General features: G+C 36.3%; 1 protein-coding gene across 7 annotated transcripts in view; it reads left to right on the forward strand.

The window, feature by feature from the left end:
- The window catches only part of LOC100443043 (coiled-coil domain-containing protein 144A), a 142,721-nt gene that overhangs the window by 53,053 nt on the left and 64,789 nt on the right, over positions 1 to 24,879 (forward strand). For 6 of the 7 annotated variants that reach the window (XM_054536307.2, XM_054536314.2, XM_054536316.2 and 3 more), the window contains 6 exons: positions 2,548 to 2,684; positions 10,779 to 10,812; positions 11,409 to 11,550; positions 17,675 to 17,888; positions 22,527 to 22,710; positions 23,270 to 23,398. In XM_054536307.2, the coding sequence (XP_054392282.1) occupies positions 2,548 to 2,684; positions 10,779 to 10,812; positions 11,409 to 11,550; positions 17,675 to 17,888; positions 22,527 to 22,710; positions 23,270 to 23,398 (840 nt within the window). Of the gene's footprint in view, positions 1 to 2,547; positions 2,685 to 8,037; positions 8,119 to 10,778; positions 10,813 to 11,408; positions 11,551 to 17,674; positions 17,889 to 22,526; positions 22,711 to 23,269; positions 23,399 to 24,879 lie in introns of all 7 variants that reach the window. The other variant, XM_054536306.2, reaches the window with a different exon arrangement.

A 24,879-nucleotide genomic window follows, 5' to 3' on the forward strand; every position in this document is an offset into this window, starting at 1 on the left:
ATACCCTTTCTTCTACTTGGTGGAATCTGTTATTGAAGCTTGTGCGTGCATCACATAGTTCTCATGCCATGGTTTTCAGCTCCATCAGGTCATTTAAGGTCTTCCCTACACTGTTTATTCTAGTTAGCCATTCATCTAATCATTTTTCAAGATATTTATCTTCCTTACAATGGGTTCAAACATCCTCCTTTAGCTCGGAGAAGTTTGCTATTACCGACCTTCTGAAGGCTACTTCTGTCAGCTCGTCAAAGTCATTCTCCATCCAGCTTTGTTCCGTTGCTGGCTAGGAGCTGCGATCCTTTGGAGGAGAAGAGGCACTCTGGTTTTTAGAATTTTCAGGTTTTCTGCTCTGGTTTCTCCCCATCTTTGTGGTTTTATCTACCTTTAGTCTTTGATGTTGGTGACCTACAAATGGGATTTTGGTGTGTATGTCCTTATTGTTGATGTTGATGCTATTCCTTTGTGTTTGTTAGTTTTCCTTCTAACAGTCAGGTCCCTGAGCTGCAGGTCTGTTGGAGTTTACCAGAGGTTCACTCCAGATGCTGTTTGCCTGGATATCACCAGCGAAGGCTGCAGAACAGCAAATATTGCAGAACAGCAAATATTGCTGCCTGATCCTTCCTTTGGAAGCTTCGTCCCAGAGGGGCACCCGCCTTTATGAGGTGTCAGTTGGCCCCTACTGGGAGATGTTTCCCAGATAGGCTACACGGAGGTCAGGGACCCACTGAGGAGGCCGTCTGTCCATTCTCCGAGCTCAAACACTGTGCTGGGAGAATCACTGCTCTCTTCAGAGCTGTCAGACAGGGAGGTTTAAGTCTGCAGAAGTTTCTGCTGCCTTTTCTTCAACTGTGCCCTGCCCCCAGAGATGGAGTCTAGAGGCAGTAGGCCTTACTGAGCTTTGGTGGGCTCTGCCCAGTTTGAGCTTCCCCGGCTTCTTTGTTTACCTACCCAAGCCTCAGCAGTGGCAGACGCCCCTTTCCCTGCCAGGCCGCTTCCTGGCAGGTCAATCTCAGACTGCTGTGCTAGCAGTGAGCAAGGCTCCATGGGCGTGGGACCCACTGAGGCAGGCACAGGATATAATCTCCTGGTGTGCCGTTTGCCAAGACCATTGTAAAAGTGCAGTATTTGGGCGGGAGTGTCCCGTTTTTCCAGGTACTGTCTCTCACGGCTTCCGTTGGCTAGGAAAGGGAAATCCTCTGACCCCTTGCACTTCTCGGGAGAGGCGATGCCCCACCCTGTTTGGGCTCACCCTCTGTGTCTGCACCCACTGTCTAACCAGTCCCAATGAGGTGAACAAGGTACCTCAGTTGGAAATGCAGAAATCACCCATCTTCTGCGTTGATCATGCTTGGTGCTGCAGACCAGAGCTCTTCCTATTCGGCCGTCTTGGAACGGAAGCCCAATATATTTGTTAATATAACCACTCTCCACTGTTTCTTTTGAAACACACCTTTATGTTATGTTGCTTATTAAAGCACAGTTAAGTTTTGCCATATATATTTTTCCATATAAATTGCATAAATGCTCATCAAAAACTTAATATATAATGCCAAAGTGAAAAGCTGGCATCATTCATTAGGGCAGTTCTTCTACATTCATTAGGGCAGTTCTCCTACCTTTGCTAAGACATTGAATTATTTTACCTAAGTCACACTTTTAACATATCTGATTAATTTGCAGAATTTGTCTGATTCAGCATTATGGAATTGTATCATCTCTTTTGGTGCCACAAAATGCTAGGTAATGGCACTTTAGGTGCTTTGGATCAATCATTTACTCTTTTTTGGCTTTAGCCCAGTTATCAATAGACAGTGGGCTATAGTAGATTTTTATACTTCATATCCTCCAGCTATAGACTTTTATGGCTATTGAATGTGAAATTTGGGAAGCATGTCATTTTCAGAATTCCACACTAGCTCAGCAGTTTCACTCTGCTTTTTGTGTTGTGGCAGACTTGTATTTCAGTAAGCTTCTTCACCTTTTGATATCCCAGGATTCAAATGAAAAAAAAAAAAAAAAAAAAAAGACCAAAGTTAGTAGGGGAAAAGAATCGCTTAGTGCAGAAAAGGGAAAGCTTCCTTTCTGTTCCTAAAGCCCCACAGTGTCACATCCTCTCATTCTGGCTGTTTAATGTGAAATCCAAGTGGCAACAACAGAAGAAGACATGCTTTGTGTCTTTGTCTTCTTATTTGTGTGTTTGTGCCAGTCAAGTGAGGTAAAAATTCATAATACATAGTGAAGGGTGGTTGGGAATAAAAACACAAAGTTAAGAAGGGCCCTTGTTGAAATTTTGGAAAATTCTGTCTCATTCATTGAAACAGAAATGAAGCTGACTTTACAAAAATGTTGATGATAAAATTATAATAATTACAGTTATATGATAATAGTTCCAGATATGATAAAATTAAAGTAAGCACCAAATATTTTAATGACTATAATTATGATAATTAAACCGAGTCAAGTGATGAAATCAATAAAAACAGAAAAAAGTTATTTGCATTGAATAAAGCAATAACACTCATCCTTAACATCAAACTCTCACTCAAGGTTGAAGAAGAAATAGAGAAGCACAGAAGTAATAGCACAGAATTATCAGGAAACCTAACTCATGGTGCTGCTGCTGGCAATGATGATGAGGGACTAAATCAGCAGTTTCCTAGGAAGAAGAATAAAGGGCATGACAGGTAAGCCTATAGCAACATTTAACAGGAGACAATTGGCCAGGCTCAGTGGCTCACACCTGTAATCCCAGCACTTTGGGAGGCCAAGGCAGGTGAATCACCTGAGGTCAGGAGTTTGAGACCAGCCTGACCAACATGATGAAACCCTACCTCTACTAAAAATACAAAATTAGCCGGGTGTAGTGGTGCATGCCTGTAATCCCAGCTACTCAGGAGCCTGAGGCAGGAGAATTGCTTGAAACCGGGAGGCAGAGGTTGCGGTGAGCCGTGATCACGCCATTGCACTCCAGCCTGGGCAACAAGAGGAAAACTGTCTCAAAACAACAACAACAACAACAACAAAACAGGAGATAATTATATGCTATGAAATGAATCCGAATTTGGGTTAATATTCATGATGAACAAATTTTATACTTTTATGAGGATATTCAGCCTTCCTTGGTTATCAGAAAAATGTAAACTAATAATGAGATACCATGTTTTCCAATCATATTGATATTTCACTTAAAAAATAGCAAGTATTCACGAATGTGAAGATGGCATTTTCGTACACTGCTGTTAAATGAAATTAATGAATCATTTTTGCAGGGTAATTTGGTAGCGTGTATCAAAATTTCAAATATGTCACTTTTTTAACCTAACAACTTCACTTTTGGGACGTGATCCTACAGGAAAATATGACTTGTGTAAACACATACACATATGTGTTAAGAACATTTATTACATGTAGTATATAACATACAATAGGCTAATAGGTTAAATATATATATAATATTAAGTATATATGATATATTTATGTTAAGGATTTTTTATATATATATATGTTACATATATATTTATGTATAAGGATATTTATTATAGCATTGTAATATCAAAAAGTTGGAGATGGCCTGAATCCTTAGCAATAAAGAAATAGTACAGTTGTCATACCCAGAAAATAATGTAGTATGCAATCATTTTAATAAATGAAGTTGTTAGACCTGGACTGTACTGATTATTTCACAATTAAAGTCTATTTAAAGCCTTTAGTTTGATGACACATCTTAGGCCAGTTTTGTTGGAATTCTTGTAATATCTGCTGAGTTACAAAAGGAAGCTAGACATGCTACACTGACACTGTACCTTGTTAGCAACAGAATTCTAGTTATTAAATTTTTTGTTTTTTGTTCTCAATGTGTGAGTGCCGAAATACCAGATCCTCAAATTAATCTGAATATTGCTAAGAGATTGCACATGGGGATTCATATTCTGTATAAGCATTTTGATATATTGGGTAAAACTTACTAAAATACATCAGAGGATCTTAGATCTACTGAACCAAGAGTTGGACGGCTCTTTTTGTAAAAAGCCAGTTAGTAAATATTTTAGGCTTTGTGAATTATAAAGTGAATAAGTATGGCTGTGTTTCAAGGAAATTTCCTTATGAAAATAGGCAGTGGGATGGATTTGGCCCACAAGCACCAATTTGCTGACCCTTGTGCTAAAACCAAGGTGCTGTTATGCAGTGAATCCTCTTTTTAAAGGTACCCTCCATGCATGCCATTATCCTTCCTTTTAAAAGATAATGTATTTCAGTAGGAAGCACACCATATTTTTCAACAGTGGCTTCATATAATTTCAACAAATTTGGTTTACAAAATAAGATTATTTTCTGCACTTGTCCCCTTTTATTCTTATTATAGAATTCCATATTTTGACTATTAATTTGTATATTTGATGTGTATAAAATATTCTAGAGTTAGATGATTTTTATCAAGCAAGAAATGCTTCTTCTGAAACTTTTAATCTTCCTTCATCTTTATGTATAAGCAGGAGCAAAATGATAATCAGTTTATATAATCTAGAAATGTTCAAGAGGCCTTTTGGTTTTATAAGTTAATGAATTTTTTATTTAATACCTTCATCTGGCATTTCAAAAATGCCACATAGATATCATTGTAAAAACTTTTAAAGGGTACAAATATAGTATGTAGTTACATAAGAACTGAAAAACATAGCTAAACAAGAAGAAAATTAGATCATCTACAGTCATGCCCCTAGGTATGTTGGCCTTGAAAGAATGGTTTATACTCACGGATTCAGATTTCCTGTCCATTCACTCTTGAGCTGACACCAGTAATTTTCACTCCCACCACTCTTCCAAGATTGTTGTTCTGAAGTTTACCACTGATTTGTAAATCTAGACATTGTTTCTTAGACCTCATTTTATTTAACCTGTCAGCAATATTGGACCCAACGGAAAACTCTCTCTTCCATAACAGTGTCTTCACTTGGCTTTCAGGATCTCACTCGCTCACCTGGCTTTTCTTCCTGCCTTTCTAGTCCATCTGTCACGGTCTGTTTTGCCTTCTTCCCATATCCCACCTTTTACACATTGATATGTCCCAGGACTCAGTCCTCAATCTTCTTTCTCATGACTTTTACTACCTTGTGTGTGCTATTGATTTCCAAATGCGTGTCTCCAGCCTAGATCTCTCTCCTTAATTCTAGACTTCTATACCAATCTGCCTACTTGACATCTCTGTTTGATTGGTCACAAACTGTTGGGTATCACAAACTTAACAGGTCCAAGATTGGGGTACCGATATTCTTTCTCATACCTACCCCTCACATAGTCTTTCCTACTTGCATTAATGCAACTCTTGCAGTTGCTCTGCTAGAAACCAAGGTGTGGTCCTTGACTCACCTCTCTCTCTGACACCTCACATCTAGTCTGTCAGCAGATCTTGTCAGGAGTACCTGAAGAATATATCCAGAAGCCAGTCATATCTTTCATGGCCAAGCCACCACCATCTGCTGTCTAGATGCATGTAATAGACTGTTAATTGGTCTTTGTGTTTTTTAAAAAGAATCCTCTTTTCATCAATCCTTAACTCAGTGGCTGTATTTAAAACATAAGTCAGATGATGTCATTCCTCTGCTCAGACCCATCTGATTGCTTCCCGTTTCACTCTGAGTGTCAGGGTTCCTCCTCATACCTAGAAGGCAACACACGAGATGCCCTGTTCTCTCTCTCACTTAAACTTCTGTTTCTTATTCCCTTTGCTGTGCTTCAGCTACACTGAACTTCTTGCGCTTCGTTATCTATCACAGTTCCTTAAACACCCCAGGCACACCTCTGTACTGGGCGGTTCCCTGTGTCTGGGATGCCTGTTCCTCAAATAGCCTCCTGGCTTTTTCTTTCCATTCCTTCAGTTCTTTACTTAAAAGCCCCTTTCTCAGTAAGGACTTTTCTGGCCATCCTAAAATTCCCACCACCCCTCTTCTCAAACCTGTAAACATTTCATTTTCCTGCTTTAGTTTTTTTCCCCTAACACTGTATATTTTGCCTAATCTATCTACTGTTATTGTGTTTATTTCACTCCCACAAGTAGGAGTAGGGCCTAGCATGCAATAAGTAGCTACTCAATAAATATTTATTAAATGAGCAAGTGGAGTTTACCCTTCAATGTATTGTTTTAAACATTAGACTGATTCTCACGTAAAAAAAAAAAAGAAAAAAAAGGCTTGACATGGGCTCATTCTAACACTTTTGCCTAGTGATTATATGCATTTTTGGATTTTTTGGCTCTTTGTAATAAGCTACATTCTTTATGTTAATAGTTTTCCATTTAGAGAGAAAAGCTCAATATTGTGGTTACTCACTATTTATTCTTTTACTAATGATCATGACAGTTTCACTTCTGATAAAAGGGATCAAAGGAGTTACAAACTTCACTGGTAATTTATAAAGACAATTAAAATACAAGGGTGGTAAATTTAATGGAGTTAAAAATTGTTGCCAAGCAATTATGAACCTTCAGTATTTGAAGTTAAAAGACCAAGTTGGAATGTGTTGCTTTCTATAAGAGAGCTATGCTCATCAGGCAATCTGTATTCTGACAGAGCAGCTGTTGATCTTACATAGGGTTGTGGGAGCAGCGGACTTGAAGCATTGGCAGACTCTCAGCAGCATAAGAGGGTTGACATCATCTGGAGAAACATGGCTATCTGAGTGAGGCTGCTGTGGGTTGGTTAACACTCCCAGGCTTGTGGATTGGAGTGAGTTTGTGCTTGACTGGCTGTCTTCCCGAAGCAAGAGGCCCACATTGATACTGGTTGGTGACAGAGGCCAAGGGTCACTGATTGATTGACTGTATTTACAACTGGCTGTGGGTGGTTGCTTGTTACTACCATGGCTACAGGTCAGTTCTTTCCTAAGTTTGAGGCAACTTTAAACTGCAGTTTTCTGTTTAAAAATTGCCTTCCATCAACTATGTTTAAAATGAAAATGATTTCATATTCCAGAACTATAGACTTAATTTGGAAGTATGGGTCAAGAGGAATTGTTTAATAATTGCTCTCAGGAAGATCTCATTTTTTTGATGCTTTGTCTTAACCAGAAGAATTCTCTACATAGTTAAAAACAAACTAATAAAAAGCAATTATTAGTTTTATTTCAGTTTTTGTTATTTTCATAGACTTCTGCTAAACTAACATAATCTCCACTGGGAAATGTTTGTCTCTTTGTTAATGTATGTATTTATATGATAGTGATACTCTTTTTTTTATTCCTTAATCTTTTTTTGGTTCACTTTCTGTTCCATGCAATGATAGTGATATAATGTGTGTTTACTTCATAAAAAAAAATTTCAATTTTCTGCTGGCAAATCCAGTTTTTTATATTAAGACTAAATACTAGACTAAACATATAGGAAATTTACCAAATTATTTTATTTTCAAACAAACTTTTATAACTAATCAGAATATTGCTACTTTTGAACTATATATATATAATGACTATAATGACATTTAGGAATTTTAACAGTAAGATTTTTTTCTTCCCAAGAAGTTTTCCTGATTTCTTTCATGTAATATGTGCCTGTTATTTTTAAAACTTTGTTTAAACTGTTTAAACATTATATTTAAAAACAAAACCCAAAACATAGCACAGATCTAAATATGAGTTCATGTGTAAGAGTCATTGCCTGTATGCAGTGGACTCCAGCTTTTTTTTTTCTTTGTGACGGAGTCTCACTCTTTCGCAGGGCTGGAGTGCAGTGGCAATCTCAGCTCACTGCAAACTCTGGCTCCTGGGTTCAAGCGATTCTCCTGCATCAGCCTCCCAAGTAGCTGGGACTACAGGCATGCCACCAAGCCCAGCTAATTTTTGTATTTTTAGTAGAGACGGGGTTTCTCCATGTTGGCCAGGATGGTCTTGATCTACTGACCTCGTGATCCTCCCGCCTCAGCCTCCCAAAGTGCTGGGATTACAGGCGTGAACCACTGTGCCCGGCTGACTCCAACTTTTTAGTATAGCATTCATCTTCCATTCTTAGTTTCCTTGTGTTTTACACTTTTCCTTTCAAATTCCTAGGAAACACCTAGACTCCATGGGACTAATCTTTGTGCTCTCATTCCATTCTCCAAGTAGAGCAGTTTTCTCTGTTTTTCCCTGGTGAGCTCCTCTTATATTTTGCCTCTTCTGTAATGCCTTCCTTGTGCTAAAATATAACTTTTCATATATCAACTTTTAAACTACACATTGTATCATAATTGCATATTACCTGGTTTTTGAGGCAGGAAATATATATTTCTTTATATGTTGTTGGTAATTCATAACTGTGTTTTTTAAATTAATGAATTGAGATGGGGAAGAGTTGGAATTTTACAAAATTTTTTTATTCATTATCAGTAGAATTATTATAAAACATTGGCTTTTTATAGATTTTTTTTAACTTCTGGTACTGCGTTACATATCAAGGAAGTAAAGAAATATGAAAATAAAAAATGGACCTCAAAATAGTCTGTGATTACACCAGTGTTTGAGAAGGCTAATTTAGTAACTCATGGTCTGCTACAAGTAGATGATGACAGCAGATTAAGTTAAATAGATGAGGATGAAAGAAGTTAAAATGTATAAGTTCTTTATTTCTCTGAGAAAGAACATTTGCAGTGGTTACTTTTCCTGGAAACAGAATAATGTAGTCTGCCAAAGCTAGAGAATACTCAACTACATCAATGCTGAAAGACTGATTACAATGAGGGCTGGTGACTGTGACAAGGAGCAGTTTCAATAAATAATTGCCGTGGAATCCTCACTATAGTGGATAAGCATAGACACCCCTTGAGGGAACCGTTATTGGGAAAGGCAATAGAGAAATGAGTGATAAATGAAGAAGAATGTGGGATTCAAGGGGATTTTCTTTCTTTTTTTTTTTTTTTAAATAGAAGCTTTTAGAATATGTTTGTATGCTGCTGGGAATGATACGGACAAGAAGAACATGTTTATGAGATTTAATTTTGTTTGTATGTCTAAGTTTTTGAAAGCTTGATTCATTATCTTTTATAGATTTTTAGCAAACTAATTGTCCTTAAAGTGCTTATTCATGTAGAGTTTTATGGTAAGAGTTTTTTCCTTCAGCATTGGTTCAGAAATGTAACATATTAGCACAACTGAACATATAAATAGTGACCTGAAATTTAAACTATCATATGAAGAGTATTTAAAATTGTGAAATAATAAACATGCAAACACTTAGGCCATACTGAAGAGAATTTAAACATCCCTTGATGAATAGGTATGATCTGCTAAGGTACTCTAAAATGTCAGGTGTATCAACTTTATAGTTGTTTAGATTCTGGGGAGAAGCGGGGGGTTTGTTCAAGTACTTTAGAAAAGCTAACTGTTGACAATCTATCACAGATTATTACTTCTGGATTATAAAGTTGTTTTTGGGTTTTTTTTGTTTGCTTGTTTGTTTTTTTGAGACAGAGTCTTGCTCTGTCACCCAGGCCAGAGTGCAGTGGTGTGATCTCGGCTCACTGCAACCTCCGCCTTCCAGGTTCAAGCGATTCTTCCGCCTCAGTCTCCTGAGCAGCCAGGATTACAGACGCCTGCCACCGCGCCCAGCTAATTTTTGTATTTTTAGTGGAGACGGGGTTTCACCATCTTGGCCAGGCTGGTCTTGAACTCCCGACCTTATGATCCACCTGCCTCGGCCTCCCAAGGTGCTGAGATTACAGGCTTGAGCCACTGTGCCCGGCCTATAAAGTTTTTTTAAAAAAATATTTAATCAGGTTGACCCACAATGGATTATAAAGTTCTAAAATATCAAAACCATGTTTCCCTGGACCAACATTGCCATCAGCATGTATTGTGTGCTCAATGAGTATTTATTTGTTGCATGCATGAATAAATGGGTGAATACATGAATGAACACCTGTTGATGGATTTCATTAAAAATAATTTTTAGTTTTTTGAAAATAGGTTTCCGAACTTGCCTCAGTATAAAGTTTTTTTGTTAGAAAAAAATTGCAAGATTCTGAAGTTATTATAGTTGTAGTCAGAAATGGAATGACAATGTGGTTTCATCTGCTATCATCTCTCTTTAAAACACTTGAAAACAAATGTTACCTTCACAGCATATCAGGAAACACATGTTTTTGAGGCAGAATTCTTGGGTTTCAGTGCTGGGTCTGCTACTGGCCAACTGTATGGGCTGAGGAAAGTCACATAGCCCTTCTGTGCCTATGTTCTTTCTTTATAAAATACTTAATATGTTACTGACCTCACAGAATTGTTGAGAGGATTACATGAGTTTGACACATAGACAGTGCTCAGAATGATGCATAGTACCTGCATAGCAAGTCCAGAAAAAGCTAACTAATATCATCATTAAAAAGGGGTGTCCCTTATATAAGAATGTGAGTAATATTTTCCAAATAGGTTTTAGTGCCCGTAAAAGCTTGTTTTTATTGAAAAGGACAACAATGAGAAAACCCTGGTATATTTATTTTTATCACACAATGCACGTAACACATTTTTTTTCTTTTGGTTTTACTATCAGAAATCTTGACCTAAATTTAATTCTTTGTAATGATATTAGTAGTAGCAAATTTCTTTATCCCATAATGTTGCTGTTTCTGTTTATAGTTTAATGTCCATTGTAGAAAATTACTGTATTTTACATTACCTGTAAAAAAAAATTACCTGTACACTTGATGAATAGAAGTAATACAAATGCAGGTATTTTATATGATAAAGCAATAGTATTAGATAGTCTTTGTATTTTACATCTTTGCTATTTTTCTAAAAGGAATTGTTTCTTTTTTCAGGCCTGCAGATAAAAATTCTAATGAAAAGAACAAGGTATTGTAAAAAAGTAAATGATCTAAAATATTATTTTAAAAAAAAATTCTAAAAACCAAACACCAGACGTTCTCACTCACAGATGGGAACTGAACAATGAGAACACATGGACACAGGAAGGGGAACATCACACACCGGGGACTGTTGTGGGGTGGGGGGAGGGGGGAGGGATAGCATTAGGAGATATGCCTAATGCTAAATGACGAGTTAATGGGTGCAGCACACCAACATGGCACATGTATACATATGTAACAAACCTGCACATTGTGCACATGTACCCTAAAACTTAGAGTATAATAATAATAAAATAATATAATAAAAAAAAATAAAATCAATAGATCCCCCCCCCAAAAAATTCTAAAAGGTAAAATGAAAAAAACAGGATGTTTTGTTGTAAAACTGTTTGCTTAGAAAAAGTGATTAAGAAACAGTAGCCATTGATAACAGTACTGTTTAAGAACAATCTGTTGCTTTAAAGAAGTACCTGTGTTTTTGCTCATCAAAAAAAAAAAAATGGAGAAATACCACTTCTGTACATTTAGCATACGCTATAAATCTTTCGAGGACATTTTGAAACAGTATTATTTATCTTATAGGTCAAAAACCAAATACATCCTGGGGCTGACTTTGCTGACTCGATGAGGCCATCTGAAACAGCCTCAGAGGATTGTGAGTTATCTCACTCTATTTATGAGAATTTTATATTGCTGATTGAACAACTTGGAATGGAGTGTAAAGGTAGGACCATTGCATAAATGCAAGGCCTTTTGATGTATCCTGCAGTAGTGTGTGTATACATTGCTGAGAACTGACATGTGATAGTGAAGCGCATCTCAGAAATATGCTCAGTGTTAAAATAGACAACTAACTTATATTCTACACCAAAGAGCCATGAGAACTCCACTGTACTTTTCTCAGTGTGAGTGGCACTCCCAATCTTTTTGTTGACTCTGTTTCTCTCCTATTCCTTCCCCCAATGTCAGGTTACCATTTTTTCTCCACCTGGAATGCTGCGGAAATCTTAGGAATCTTAGAACTGTTTTCCTGAATACCCCACCTCCTAAAACCATGGTCTACTCTGCATTCATAATGATATATTTTTAAAAATTCAGGTCTGATCATGTTACTCCTTTGCTTATAACTCAGCTACTACTTCTCATAGCTATAAGGTTAGAGATCTGAATCCTCTAGCTTTATCCTACATCGTTTTTACGCTTCTCTTTCTCTGTGTCCCACCCAGTATCTTAGATGTTTGTTCCAGCAGTTGATAGCTTCAGTGAGGTATAACTGATATATGATAGACTGCACATATATAAAATATACAATCATATGCACATGTGAAACCATCACCATAATCAAGAGAGTTAACATGTTCATCATCCATAAAAGTCTCTTCCTGTCCCTTTGTATTTCTTTATTAAGAAACTGCTAAATTGTTTTCCAAAGTATTTGTATTGATTTTCCATTCCAACCAACAGTATACAACATTTCTTGTTGTTCTGTATCATCACAAGCTCTTATTATTGCTGTTTTTTAATTTTGAAATTTTAGCCATTCTGATAGGTGTGTATTATGCATATCATTATGGTTTTAATGTGTATTACCATAAAGATTAATAATGTTGAGCATCCTGTATGTGCTTATTTGCCACCTGTGTATCTTCTTTGGTGAACTGTCTTTTCCAATCTCGGTAGCTTATGAACATTTAAAATTGAGATTCGATTCAGTCAGCTTTTTTACATACACCAAAGGTAGTCAAACCTTTTTCATTTTCAAACTGTTATCTTACTAAACATAGTAAATATTTTAAACTTGTGACAAAATGGTCTCTGTCACAGCCAATCAACTCTGCCATTGTAGTATGAGACCAACCATAGACAATACATATGTTAAAAAACACAGCTGCGTTCCAATAAAACTTTATTTGCAAAAATAAGAAGCTGTGCCACAGGTTGGATTTTACCCATCCCTATTATGTGATCACGATTGTGAATAAAGACAGTTTTACTTCTTCCTTTCAACTCAGGTAGCTTTTATTTTCTTTTCTTTCCTAACTGCACTGGCTTCAGTACAATGCTGACTAAAATAGTGAAAGGAGACATTCCTGTATTGTTCCTGATCTTACAGGGAAAGCATTCAGTTCTTCATCATGACACATGTTAGCTGATAAAGAGCATCTCTGGATGCTCTTTATCATGCTGATGGTGTTCCCTTGTATTCTTTGGTTACTGAGAAGGATTTTTCTTTTTAAATCAGGAATGAATGTTGTATTTTATTAAATGCCTCTATATACTAAGATGATCATATGGTTCTTCTCTTTTAGTTTTTTAATGTGGTGAATAACTGATATTTTAATGTCAAACCAACCCTGTATTTGGGGATAAACCCCACTTGTTTATGATGTATTATCCTTGTAACATATCATTGGATTTGATTTGCCAAGGTTTTATTTAGAAAGTTTTAAAAGGCGATTTTTTAGAGTAGTTTTAGCTTCACAGCAAAACTGAAAGTAAGGCACAGAGATTATCCCTGTACTCCCTGCTCCGACACGTGCATAGCCTCCACAGTTATCAATATCCTCACCAGAGTGGTACACTTGATCTCATTGATGATCCTGAATTGATAATCATGATCACCCAAAGTCCATAGTTTATATTAGGGCTCAGTCTCCGTGTCTTACATTCTGTGAATTCGGACAAAGGTATAAGGACATGTATTTATCATTGAAGTATTATCCAAAGTAGTTTCAGAGCTTTAAAACTCCTTTGTGCTTCATCTGTTCATCTTTCCCGCCTTCCCTCCCCAACTCCTGGCAACCACTGACTTTTTTTTACTGTATCTATAGTCTTGCCTTTTCCAAAATGTCATATAGTTGGTATCAGACAGTGTGTAGCCTTTAGACTGTCATCTTTCACTTGGTAATATGCCTTTGTGGTTCCTTCATGTCTTCTCATGGCATGATAGCTCATTATCGCATGGCTGTACCAGAGGTTGTTCACTCACCCAAAGGAGAATATCTTGGTTTCTTGAGAAATTGGTTAAATTTTTACGTCCACGTTCATGAGGGAGTTTCCTGTTTTTGTAATATCGTTGTCAGATTTTGGTTCAGGGTAATGCTAGAGTGACAGAATGAGTTATATTTCTCCTCTATTTTTTTGAGGGTGGGGAAAAGGTCATGTAAAATTGTTATATTACTTCTTAAATGTTTGGTAGAATTCACCAGCATAGCTATCTGGGCCTGGAGTTTTCTTTCTAGGAAGGCTTTACTTATGCTTTATTTTCTTTTATAGATATAGGACAGTTCAGGTTATTCCTTCTTGATTGAACCTTGGTAATTTTTGTTTTTCAAGGAAAGTATCCGTTTTATCAAAGTTGTCATGTTTAGTCACATAAATCTCACCTTATTATATTGCTATTCTTTTAGTATCTGTAGGATCTATAAAAATGTCATATTACTATGTTTTTGAAATTGTAATTTGCATCTTCTTTTTTATGATCAACCTGGCTAGATAGAGTTTTCGCACTTTTATTGACCTCATCAAAGTGTGTGGTTTTACTGATTTTTTTTCCTATTGTTTTTCTGTTTTATTGGTTTCATCTTTGATGTTGTGGTCTGTTCGGCCTGCTATAACAAAATACTATAGACTGGGTAGCTTATAAACAACAGAAATGGATTTCTCACTAAAGTCCAAGATCTAAGTGCTGGCAGATTTGGTGTCTGGTGAGGGACCTGGTTCATAGATCCTTTTTTTCCCCCTGTGTCCTCACATGGCCAAACAGGTGAATGAGCCCTCTGGAGTCTGTTTTATAAGGGCACTAATCCCATTCACGAGGGCTTGGCTCCCATGAGCTAATTACTTCCACAAAGCCCCACCTTCTGATAACATCACCTCTGTGATTAAGTTTCAGCATACGATTTGCGGGAGGATGCAAATGTGAGGCTATAGCAGACGTTTATTATATCATTTCCTTTGCTTGCTTTGGGTTTAATTTGTTCTTCTTTTTTAGTTTCTTCTCTTTTTTTAGTTTCTTAAGATAGAAGTCAAGACCATTGACTTGAGAGTCTTCTAATATAGACATTAAGTGCTAAAAAATTTTAAGTACTGTTAGCTGTGTTCCACAAATCCTGATATGTAGTATTTTCATTTTCGTTCAGTTCAAAATACTCTCTAACTTCTCTTTGCATCATGTCTTTGACCTAGGGTTCTTTAGATGTGTGTTACTTTGTTTTAAAATATTTCAGTGTTTTGATGAGATATTTTGTTACTAATTTGTTATTCGATTGCCTTGTGGTCAGGGAACATACTTTGTATGACTTAAATCCTTCTGACTTAATTCTTTCATTAAGATTGATTGCAGAACCTAGAATGCGGTCTGTTTGGTAAGTGCTCCCTGGGTACTTGAGAAGCATGGTGTTGTTCAAGTCTACTCCATTCTTGCTGATTTGCTGCTCCCTTGTTTTATCACTTATTGAGTAAGTGATATTCAAATCTCAGACTGTACTTGTGAATTTGTCTATTTCTTCTATTGATTTTTACCTCATATATTTTGAAGCTGTTATTAGGTGCACAAACATTTAAGATTATATGTTCTTGATTAACTGAACTTTTTAAAGTCATTAGGAAATGACTGTTTATAGCTGGTAATTTTTTTTTTTTTTTTTGCTGTGAAATCTACTTTGGTATTAATGTAGCCATTTCTTCTCAGTCTTCTTTTGTCAACTTTTAGCCTGGTATATCTTTTTCCATCCTTTTGAACAATTTATGTTTTTACATTTAAAGTACTTTTTTTATAGGAACTTTTTAAAAAGCTTCTGCATTTTTATCCAGTCTGACAATCTGCCTTTTAATTGAGATTTTTAGGCCAGTTCCATTTATAATGTGCTTATTGATACAGTGAGGTTTGTCTGTCATCAAGCTGTTTGATTTCCATTGGTCCGCGCAGTTCTTCGTTCTCTTTTCTTCTTTTTCTGCTTTCTTCTCAATTAGTCCAGTAATTTTTATGATTTATTTTTATCTCCCTTTTATGGCTTATTAGCAATAACTATTTTTTTCTATCTTAGTGGTTACACTATAATTGATAGTATATGATTTTAACTTATCACTGTCCATCTTCAAAAAATATTATGGCATATCATATTTGGCATAAGAAAATTTTGAATTAAAACCCAAACATTGTCTGTTCTCACTTGTAAGTGGGAGCTATGCTGTGAGGATGCAGGGGCATAAGAATGATACAATGGAGATTGGGGACTTGGGGGGAAAAGGGGGGGGAGGGATAAAAGACTATGGATTGGGTACAGTGTATGCTGCTTGGGTGATGGGTACACCAAAATCTCAGAAACCACCACTAAAGAACTTATTCATGTAACCAAAGACCACCTGTTCCCCAAAAACCTACTGAAATTTTTTAAAAAAGAAAATTAGAATAGTATACTTTCATTTCCTCTCTCCCAGCCAGATACTTCTGGATTTGTAGGATTATAGTTTTCTTTAAATTTAGAAAGTTTTGGCCATTCTTTTTTTATTTTTCTGCCTCTCTTTTTCCCTCTTTGGGGACTTATTCCTGCTTGAAGTTTTCTCATAGTTCACTGATGTCTCAAATTTATGAATCTTTTCTTTGGTGGTGTCTAATCTGTGTTCACTTCCATCCATTGTAGCTTTCATTCTTGACATTGTAATTTAAATCTCTACAAGTGTAGTTTGCTTAAAAAGAGTCTTCCATGCCTCTGCCTATCTGCTTGAGCTTAATTTTAATATACAGCTGAGTTCCATATGAACAGCTTGATCTTTCTGATCTTGCTTTTATGATTTGGTCTAATATCCTGCTCCTGAGGCAAGAGCTTTGTGATGACTCTATTCATTGCCATGCGAAGTCTGAGTTTTCCCAGTGTCGCTCATGGGAATGAACACTCTTTGGCACATTGTGAGCACCAGACATGTTTCTTTCCAATTTTTTTGAGATTTTTTTTCCCCTTGGTCTGGGGCAGTTTTCTGGCACACATGTGCTGTTTGTTACTCTGCTAGATACCCAGGAGGCATTTTTGCAGATCTTCAGTGTTCTTTCCCTGTACTCTGTGTCCTTTCCGGTGTTCTGTTTTGTTCTTTCTCTGTCTTCTGTTCTGTTCTGTTCTGTTCTGTTCTTTCTCTGTCTGCCTTGGCTTTACCAGACTCTCGGCTTCATCATCTCATCTCAGGGAATCTGGTGGACTCTATGTCAGTTTGTTCTCTCTTTGCAGTAGCCTGGAAACTCCGTGAAGGCAGGGAGCTGGAATGTTGGATGAATTTCATTTGTTTCCTGTCTTACGGGGATAATGGTCTTCATTACCTGAAGTCCACTGCCTGGTAAATCATTGTACAATATATTTTGTCTGTTTTATTTTTGGTTGTTTCAGGCAAGAAGGTAAATCAGTACTTGCTGTCCATCGTGGCCAGAAGCAGATTGCAGCAGAGCTTCAGCACCTGCTGTCGACTGCCTAGGATGCTTTTCCACCCCTTTGCTTAACTGCTTCCTTCTCACTCTTCATTTCTCAGTGTAGTCATCTCTTCCTCAGGGAAGTCTTCCCTGGGCCAGTATAGATCAAATTCTCCTATGTGATCATAGAACTCTGTTTTCTTACACCATCTATCTGAATTTATAATTGCCATGTTTGTTGTCTCTGTTCCTCACTACTCTTAAGGCTAAATGAGAGCAGAGGTCTTGTCTGTTTTATCTGCAGAGCTTAGTAGAATGTCTGCCACATTGTAGGCACTCAGTGCATATTTGTTCAATGTGTGAAGGAGACAATGTTAAAATGCACAGTCCTTTATACCTAAAAAGTACTCATATATTTTATTTCCACCTTGTTTTCTCCCTGACACAGATTCTGTTAGCCTATCAAGAATCCAAGACACATTTTGTTTATATGAACGCTTACTGGAACTTAAGAATAATGACTATGAACGACTTACAGTAAAAATTAAACAAATGGAAAATATGGTCAGTGTACTACAAAAGGAGCTATCTGAAACAAAAAAGACAAAATTACAGTTAGAGCTTCAAAAAATTGAATGGGAGAAAGAGCTGTACAGTTTGAGGTATGATATTCTAGTTCTAAATAAATATTTATACTAAAGATAATATATCAGAATTTTTGTAATTGCTGACTTACCTTCTGGGGATTAATGGGGGAGAAATCTTGGTCTTGTGGAATATGAAATTCTTGGAAATAATAAAACAAATGATTAACTGTGAACTCTTCTAATAAATAAATGCATATTCTTTGCAATCTTAATGGCCATATAGAATTCCATCATATGAAATCTTGTTATGCATTTAACAAATTGTAATTTGGGTTTTAAAATTATCTTGTATTTATAATTAATGATGTAAGGAACATCTTTTATCATTATTATTATTTGTAGACACAGGGTCTTACTCTGTGCCTGAGGCTGGAGTTCACTGGTGTGATCATACCTCCCTGCAGCCTTGAACTCCATCCTCCTGCCTCAGCATCCTAAGTAGTTGGGACTCCAGGTGCACGTTCCTATGCTTGGCTAACTTTTTAAGTGTTTTGTAGAGACAGGGTCTCACTATGTTGCTCAGGATGATCTCCAACTCCTGACCTCAAGCATTCCTTCTGCCTTGGCCTCCCCAGTCATTAGTATTACAGGAGTGAGCCATCATGCCCAGCCCAAAACTTTTTTTTATATAAATCTTTTTCTACATTCCTAAACTGTTCACTTTGAATAAATTCTCCAATATAGAATTATTTGGTTGAAATGTAGGAACTTTTTAAAAAGAACTTTGATCAATATTTCTTAATTTTTCACAAGAATGTTTGTGTTAATTTACTGTTCAACCAACAGAGCATGAACCGGTCACTTTTCTAAACCCAAAGTAATTTTTAAAATATTTATACAGTCTTATTCTTTTTGAAAGCTTTTTTTTAAATTTCATAGATTTAGGGTTCCAAGTGGTTTTCGGTTAAATGGATGAATTGTATGGTGGTGAAGTCTGGGATTTTAGTGCACCCATCACCCGAGTAGTACACATTGTACCTCAGTAGGTAGTTTCTCATCCCTCACCCTCCTCCCACAATCCCTGACTTCTGATTCTCCGATATCCATTATACCACTCTGTCTGCATTTGTGCACCCATAGCTTAACTCCCTATGATGAGTGAGAATGTGGTTTTATTTGGCTTTCCATTCCTGAGTTAGTTCACTTAGAATAATGGCCTCCAGTCCCTTCCAAGTTGCTGCAAAAGACATTATTTCATTCTTCTTATGGCTGAATAGTACTCCATGGCGTATATATGCCACATATTATTTATTCCATTCATCAGTTGATGGACACTTAGGTTGATTCCATATCTTTGCAATTGTGAAATGTGCTGCAATAGACATATGTTTGCAGGTGACTTTTTGATATAATGATGTCTTTTCCTTTGGGTAGATACCCAGTAGTGGATTGTTGGATTGAATGGTAGCTCTATTTTAGTTCTTTGAGAAATCTGTCTACTGTTTTTCATAGAGGTTGTACTAATTTACATTCCCACCAGCAGTGTATAAGCATTTCCTTTTCACCACATCTGCACCAACATCTATTGTTTTTTGACTTTTTAATAATGAGCATTCTGGAGTAAGGTGCTATCTCCTTGTTGTTTTAGTTTGCATTTCCCTGAATACTAGTGATGTTGAGCATTTTAAAATATGTTTGTTGGCCATTTGTGCATCTTCTTTTGAGAAATATCTGTTCATGTCATTTGTGCACTTTTTGATGGGATTATTTTTATTTTTCTTGCTGATTTGTTTGTCCTTTGTCAGATGCATAGTTTGCAAATATTTTCTCCTATTTTGTACGTTGTCTGTTTACTCCGATTATTTCTTTTATTGTGCAGAAACCTTTTCTTCTCTTTTTTTTTTGAGACAGACTTTCACTCTTGTTGCCCAGGCTGGAGTGCAATGGTATGATCTTGGCTCACCGCAACCTCTGCCTCCTGGTTAAAGCGATTCTCCTGCCTCAGCCTCCCAGGTAGCTGGGATTAAAGGCATGTGCCACCACACCTGGCTAATTTTGTATTTTTAGTAGAGACAAGGTTTCTCTGTGTTGGTCAGGCTGGTCTCAAACCCCCAACCTCAGGTGATTCCCCCACCTCGGCCTCCCAAAGTGCTGGGATTATAGGCCTGAGCCACTGTGCCAGGCCAGCCTTTTCATTTAATTAGGTCTCATTTATTTATTTTTGTTTTTGTTGCATTTAGTTCTGGGGTCTTCATCCTAAATTCTTTGCCTAGGCCAGTGCCCAGAGAGTTTTTTTCTAGGCTTTCTTTCAGATTTTTTTTGTAGTTTCAGGTTATAGATTTAAGTTTTTAATCCATCTCTTTTTTAATTAAAAAAATATTTTTGGGGGCCGGGCGCAGTGGCTCACACCTGTAATCCCAGCAGTTTGGGAGGCCAAGGCAGGCAGATCACGAGGTTAGGAGTTCAAGACCAGCCTGACCAGCATGATGAAACCCCGTCTCTACTAAAAATACAAAAATTAGCGGGGTGTGGTGGCGCATGCCTGTATTCCCAGCTACTCAGGAGGCTGAGACAGGAGAATCGCTTGAACCCGGGAGGCAGAGGTTGCAGTGAGCCGAGATCACACCACTGCACTCCAGCCTGGGCAGCAGAGCGAGACTCTGTCTCAAAAAAAAAAAATATATATATATATATATAAAAAATATGTTATATATATATATAATATATAATATGTTTATATATAATATTAAAATATATGTTATATATAAATATATATAACATAAAAATATGTATTTATATATGTTATGTATTTGTAACATATATGTTATATATATTTATATAACATATATGTTTATATATAATATATATTATATGTTTTATATATATATATACACATAGTTTTTTTTTTTTTTGGTAGAGATGAGGTCCCACTATGTTGCCCAGGCTGGTCTCAAACTCCTGGGCTCAAGCCATTCTCCTGCCTTGGCCTCCCAAAGCACCAGGATTACAGATGTGAACTACCATGTTAGGCCTAATCCATCTTGAGTTAATTTTTATATATGGTGAGAGATAGGGATCCAGTTTCATTCTTCTACATGTGGCTATTCAATTTTCCCAACACCATTTATTGAATAGGGTTTTCTTTGTCCAGTTTATATCTTTGTATGCTTTGTGAAAGGTCAGCTGGTTATACATATTTGGCTTTATTTCTAGGTTCACTATTCTGTTCCATTGGTCTACATATGTACTTTTATACAAGTACCATGCTGTTTTGGTTACTTTAGCCTTGTCGTATGGTTTAATATCTGGTTATGTGATGCCTCTGGCTTCGTTCTTTTTGCTTGGGATTGCTTTGGCTATTCAGGCTCTTTTTGACTCCCTGTGAGTTTTAGGAGTACTTTCTCTAATTCTGTGAAGAATGACAGTGGTATGTGGATAGGAATTGCATCGAATCTGTAGATTGCTTTGGTTAATATGGTCATTTTCACTGTATTGATTCTTCTAATCTAGGAACATAGGGCATATTTCCATTTGTTTGTGTCATCTATGATTTCCTTCAGCAGTGCTTTCTACTTCTCCTTGCAGAGATCTTTCACCTCCTTGGTTAAGTATATTCCTAGGTTTTTGTTGTTGTTGTTGTTATTGCAGCTATTGTAAAAGGGATTAGGTTCTTGATTTGATTCTCACCTTGGTCATTCTTGATGTTTACTAGTGTTACTGATTTGTGTACATTAACTTTGTAACCTGAGACTTTTACTGATTTCATTGATCAAATCTAGGAGTCTTTCGGGTTTTCTAAGCTAAAAGATTATGTCATAGGCAAACAGAGATAGTTTGACTTTCTCTTTTCCAATTTGGATGCCCTTTATTTCTTTCTCTTACCTGATTGCTCAGGCTGGGACTTCCCAGTTTTATTCTAAATATGCATGAAATAAGAAGTAAAATGGAAAGTAATTGATGATTAGTTTATTCCATATCTCTCATATGCAGATAAAATTAATTCCAAATTTAATGTTGAAACACATATTATCCTTTACTTTTATAATAAATATTAGATCCTGTCTTGTTCCAAAAAGAGATTTTAAAATTGCTTATAAAATACATAAGAATCAAGAAGATAAGTTGAAAGTGTTACCAAAAAGAGAAACATAAAAAGAATGGGGGTAACAGTTATTAGACAGCTTAGCCTAGTCTTGGATTATAGTAATCTGCAGATACATGTTGTGTGAATGACATCTGAAGGTGTTATTTTACACTGTAAATCATTTTTATGGCTACATATACAATATTTCATGAAGATGAAAATGCATTTCTAGTGAATTTCTAAACAGTAACTTCTTTTAAATTAGCTAACTCTAAATGATCTGTTCTAATTAACTAATTTTCAACTTGCATAACGTGAAAAAGAAGTAATTTTCAACTTGTTACCTTACTGAAAAATTTCAAATATGCTTTTCCATAATATTTACCAGGGTTATTAGTAACAGAAACTTACTAGTTAACGGACTGTTTCTTTCCTCACTACCTCTCAAATATATATGCCCCTTGGAAGAGATGGAAGTGAGAAATTAAAAACATGAGAACTCGAAAGGAAACAAGAGCATAGGAGTTTCTATGAGGATAATAAACCCACAGGGGAAGAGCCAGATCACAAAATAAACTTTTTTATTTTCTAACAAAACACATTTTAATATAATCCATATTTAACTGCAGACTTGCCTTAAAACAAGAAAAAGAGGAGAAAGGAAATGCCGATATGTTATATAATAAAGATAGTGAACGGTTAAGAATAAAAGAAGAGGAATGTGAGAAAGAAGTTGAAACGAAGCAGCGACTTAAATGGAATCTGAGAAGACTTGTTAAGGAATTGAAGACAGTAAGAAAGAACTTGGATCTGGTAAATTAATCTTTGGTGAAAAGTTCATATTTCTAACTTTATGTTTTCATCAGTATTACTTATAAATTTTTTGGCTTCATGTATATCATTTAGGTTTAAAACAAACCAAAACTGTTATCTCCTCTTAAAAATGAACTATGACATTTATAGATAAAATTATTTACTGTAAACCTCGGTATCTAATAGATGCTTAGTCTATGTTTTCAGAATGGAGGATAAGTTGAGTTTAATCACTAGCATAGATGTTCATTTGCACATTGTTTATGTTAACATACAGGCTAAATAGCTTTGAAACTATAATGACACTAGTTAAATGTTTTGAAAGAAATTTTATTTCACAATGCTGTATCTTCACGTATTTAAGAACTGTTTTTCCTCTTTGACAAATTTAGCTGTCATGTATGCATTAAGATTTGAGTGATTCTTGAGGGATAAAAGTTCTTGTGTTTTAACAAGCTACTTCCTTTTAACCATTTGATAAGAGAGGCTCTGCTCTTAATTAACCTTTTAGACTTTCTTTTTCAGTACTGTTAGACCAAAACCTCCATGTTTTCTCTAGGTTGTGCAGGAGCGAAACGATGCCCAGAAGCAACTTTCTGAAGAACAGAATGCCAGAATATTACAAGATCAGATTCTAACCAGTAAACAAAAGGAGCTAGAAATGGCTCAAAAGAAAATTAATTCTGAGGTATTTTCTTTAGTCATTTTCAAATATGTTTTTGTATGTAAATATATTTTTAAAAAACAACTCTATGCAACTTGGAAAGTATAATGGATTTTTGAACCACACGAACAAACACACACACACATTTAAGGGTGGTGATAGTGGTTCTGGCATTTTTGGCCCGTTGGATAAAGTCATGTTTTCAATTCAACTCCATTTGTCTGCAAGAGTCAAGTAGTGACATTCACAGTGGCCTTATCCAAAGGAGAAACATTTGTTATTTTTCATAGGAATTAATTGTCTTCCCACAGTCTCAAAACCCTTGCTACTTAACAATAGACGTTCTAGTTTTCAGACATAATTTCATCTTCCTAACATATTAATGGAGAGGTTACATCATTATTTCCATTGGTAGTAAAGATGAAATGTAAAGCCAGTTCAGAGGCCATACTTCAGATGCTATTCTCCTTACTTTTGAAGAGAGTAACAGTTTGCTGCAAGTAGCATCTCATTTCAGTGCAAAGAGCTTTGAAAACAATGATATGCCATAATATAAACTTAGTGATAATTTATTGATAAGTATTTTGTTCTTAGAAAAACAGTTCAGTGTATTTTCCTGTTCCATGCTTATTTCTGTTTCAAACATTATAAAGAGGAAACAGAAGTTATTGCAATAGCAGATAATCTCATGATTTTCTAAGAAAAGCTCTGTAACTTCTTTTTTACCACTGGTGTTTTGAAATAAAAAGCCTCTTTTATATTTATATATTTACAACAGAAATAATCATGATTTGGTGGAAGAGCACTAGAAGTAAAGTAAGAGGACCTAGGGAAAATCTTGCAGCTTGCATATTTTTTGACCTCTCCTTTCAGAATTGTGATATAAATGAGTTCAGTGATGTATGTACAAGTGCTTGGTACAAGGCCAGGTGCAGTGGCTCACGCCTGTAATCCCAGCACTTTGGGAGGCCGAGGTGGGTGGATCACTTGAGCCCAGGAGTTCCAGACCAGCCTGGGCAGCATGGCAAAACCCCATCTCTACAAAAAGTACAAATATATTTAGCTGGGTGTGGGGGCGTGCACCTCTAGTTCAGCTACCCAGGAGGCTGAAGTGGGAGGATCACCTGAGCCAGGGAGGCCAAAGCTACAGTGAGTCTTGATTGTGCCACTGCCCTCTAACCTGAGTGGAGTGGAGTGGAGACCCTGTCTCGAAAAAAAAAAAAAGCCTAATATAATGCTTAGGTTTAGCATTTATGAATAAATGTAATTCTTCTATAACTGACGATAAAAATGTTAGAAAAATAAAATGGCTATAGAATATTCTCAGGGAAAAAAAAGAACTTAAAGAAAGTTGGGAAATTTCCTCTGTCCACATATATGCAAAGCTACAGCTTTTACTATAGGGTGGTGTATAGGTTAGATGTCAGAGTGTAAAGCCAATTTTTTAATGTAGTCAAATTTATTAATCTTTTATTTTATGCCTTTGAGTTTGTTGTAATTCAGGG

Source organism: Pongo abelii, chromosome 19 (genome assembly GCF_028885655.2).
Source record: "Pongo abelii isolate AG06213 chromosome 19, NHGRI_mPonAbe1-v2.0_pri, whole genome shotgun sequence".
In the NCBI taxonomy this organism is placed as follows: domain Eukaryota; kingdom Metazoa; phylum Chordata; class Mammalia; order Primates; family Hominidae; genus Pongo; species Pongo abelii.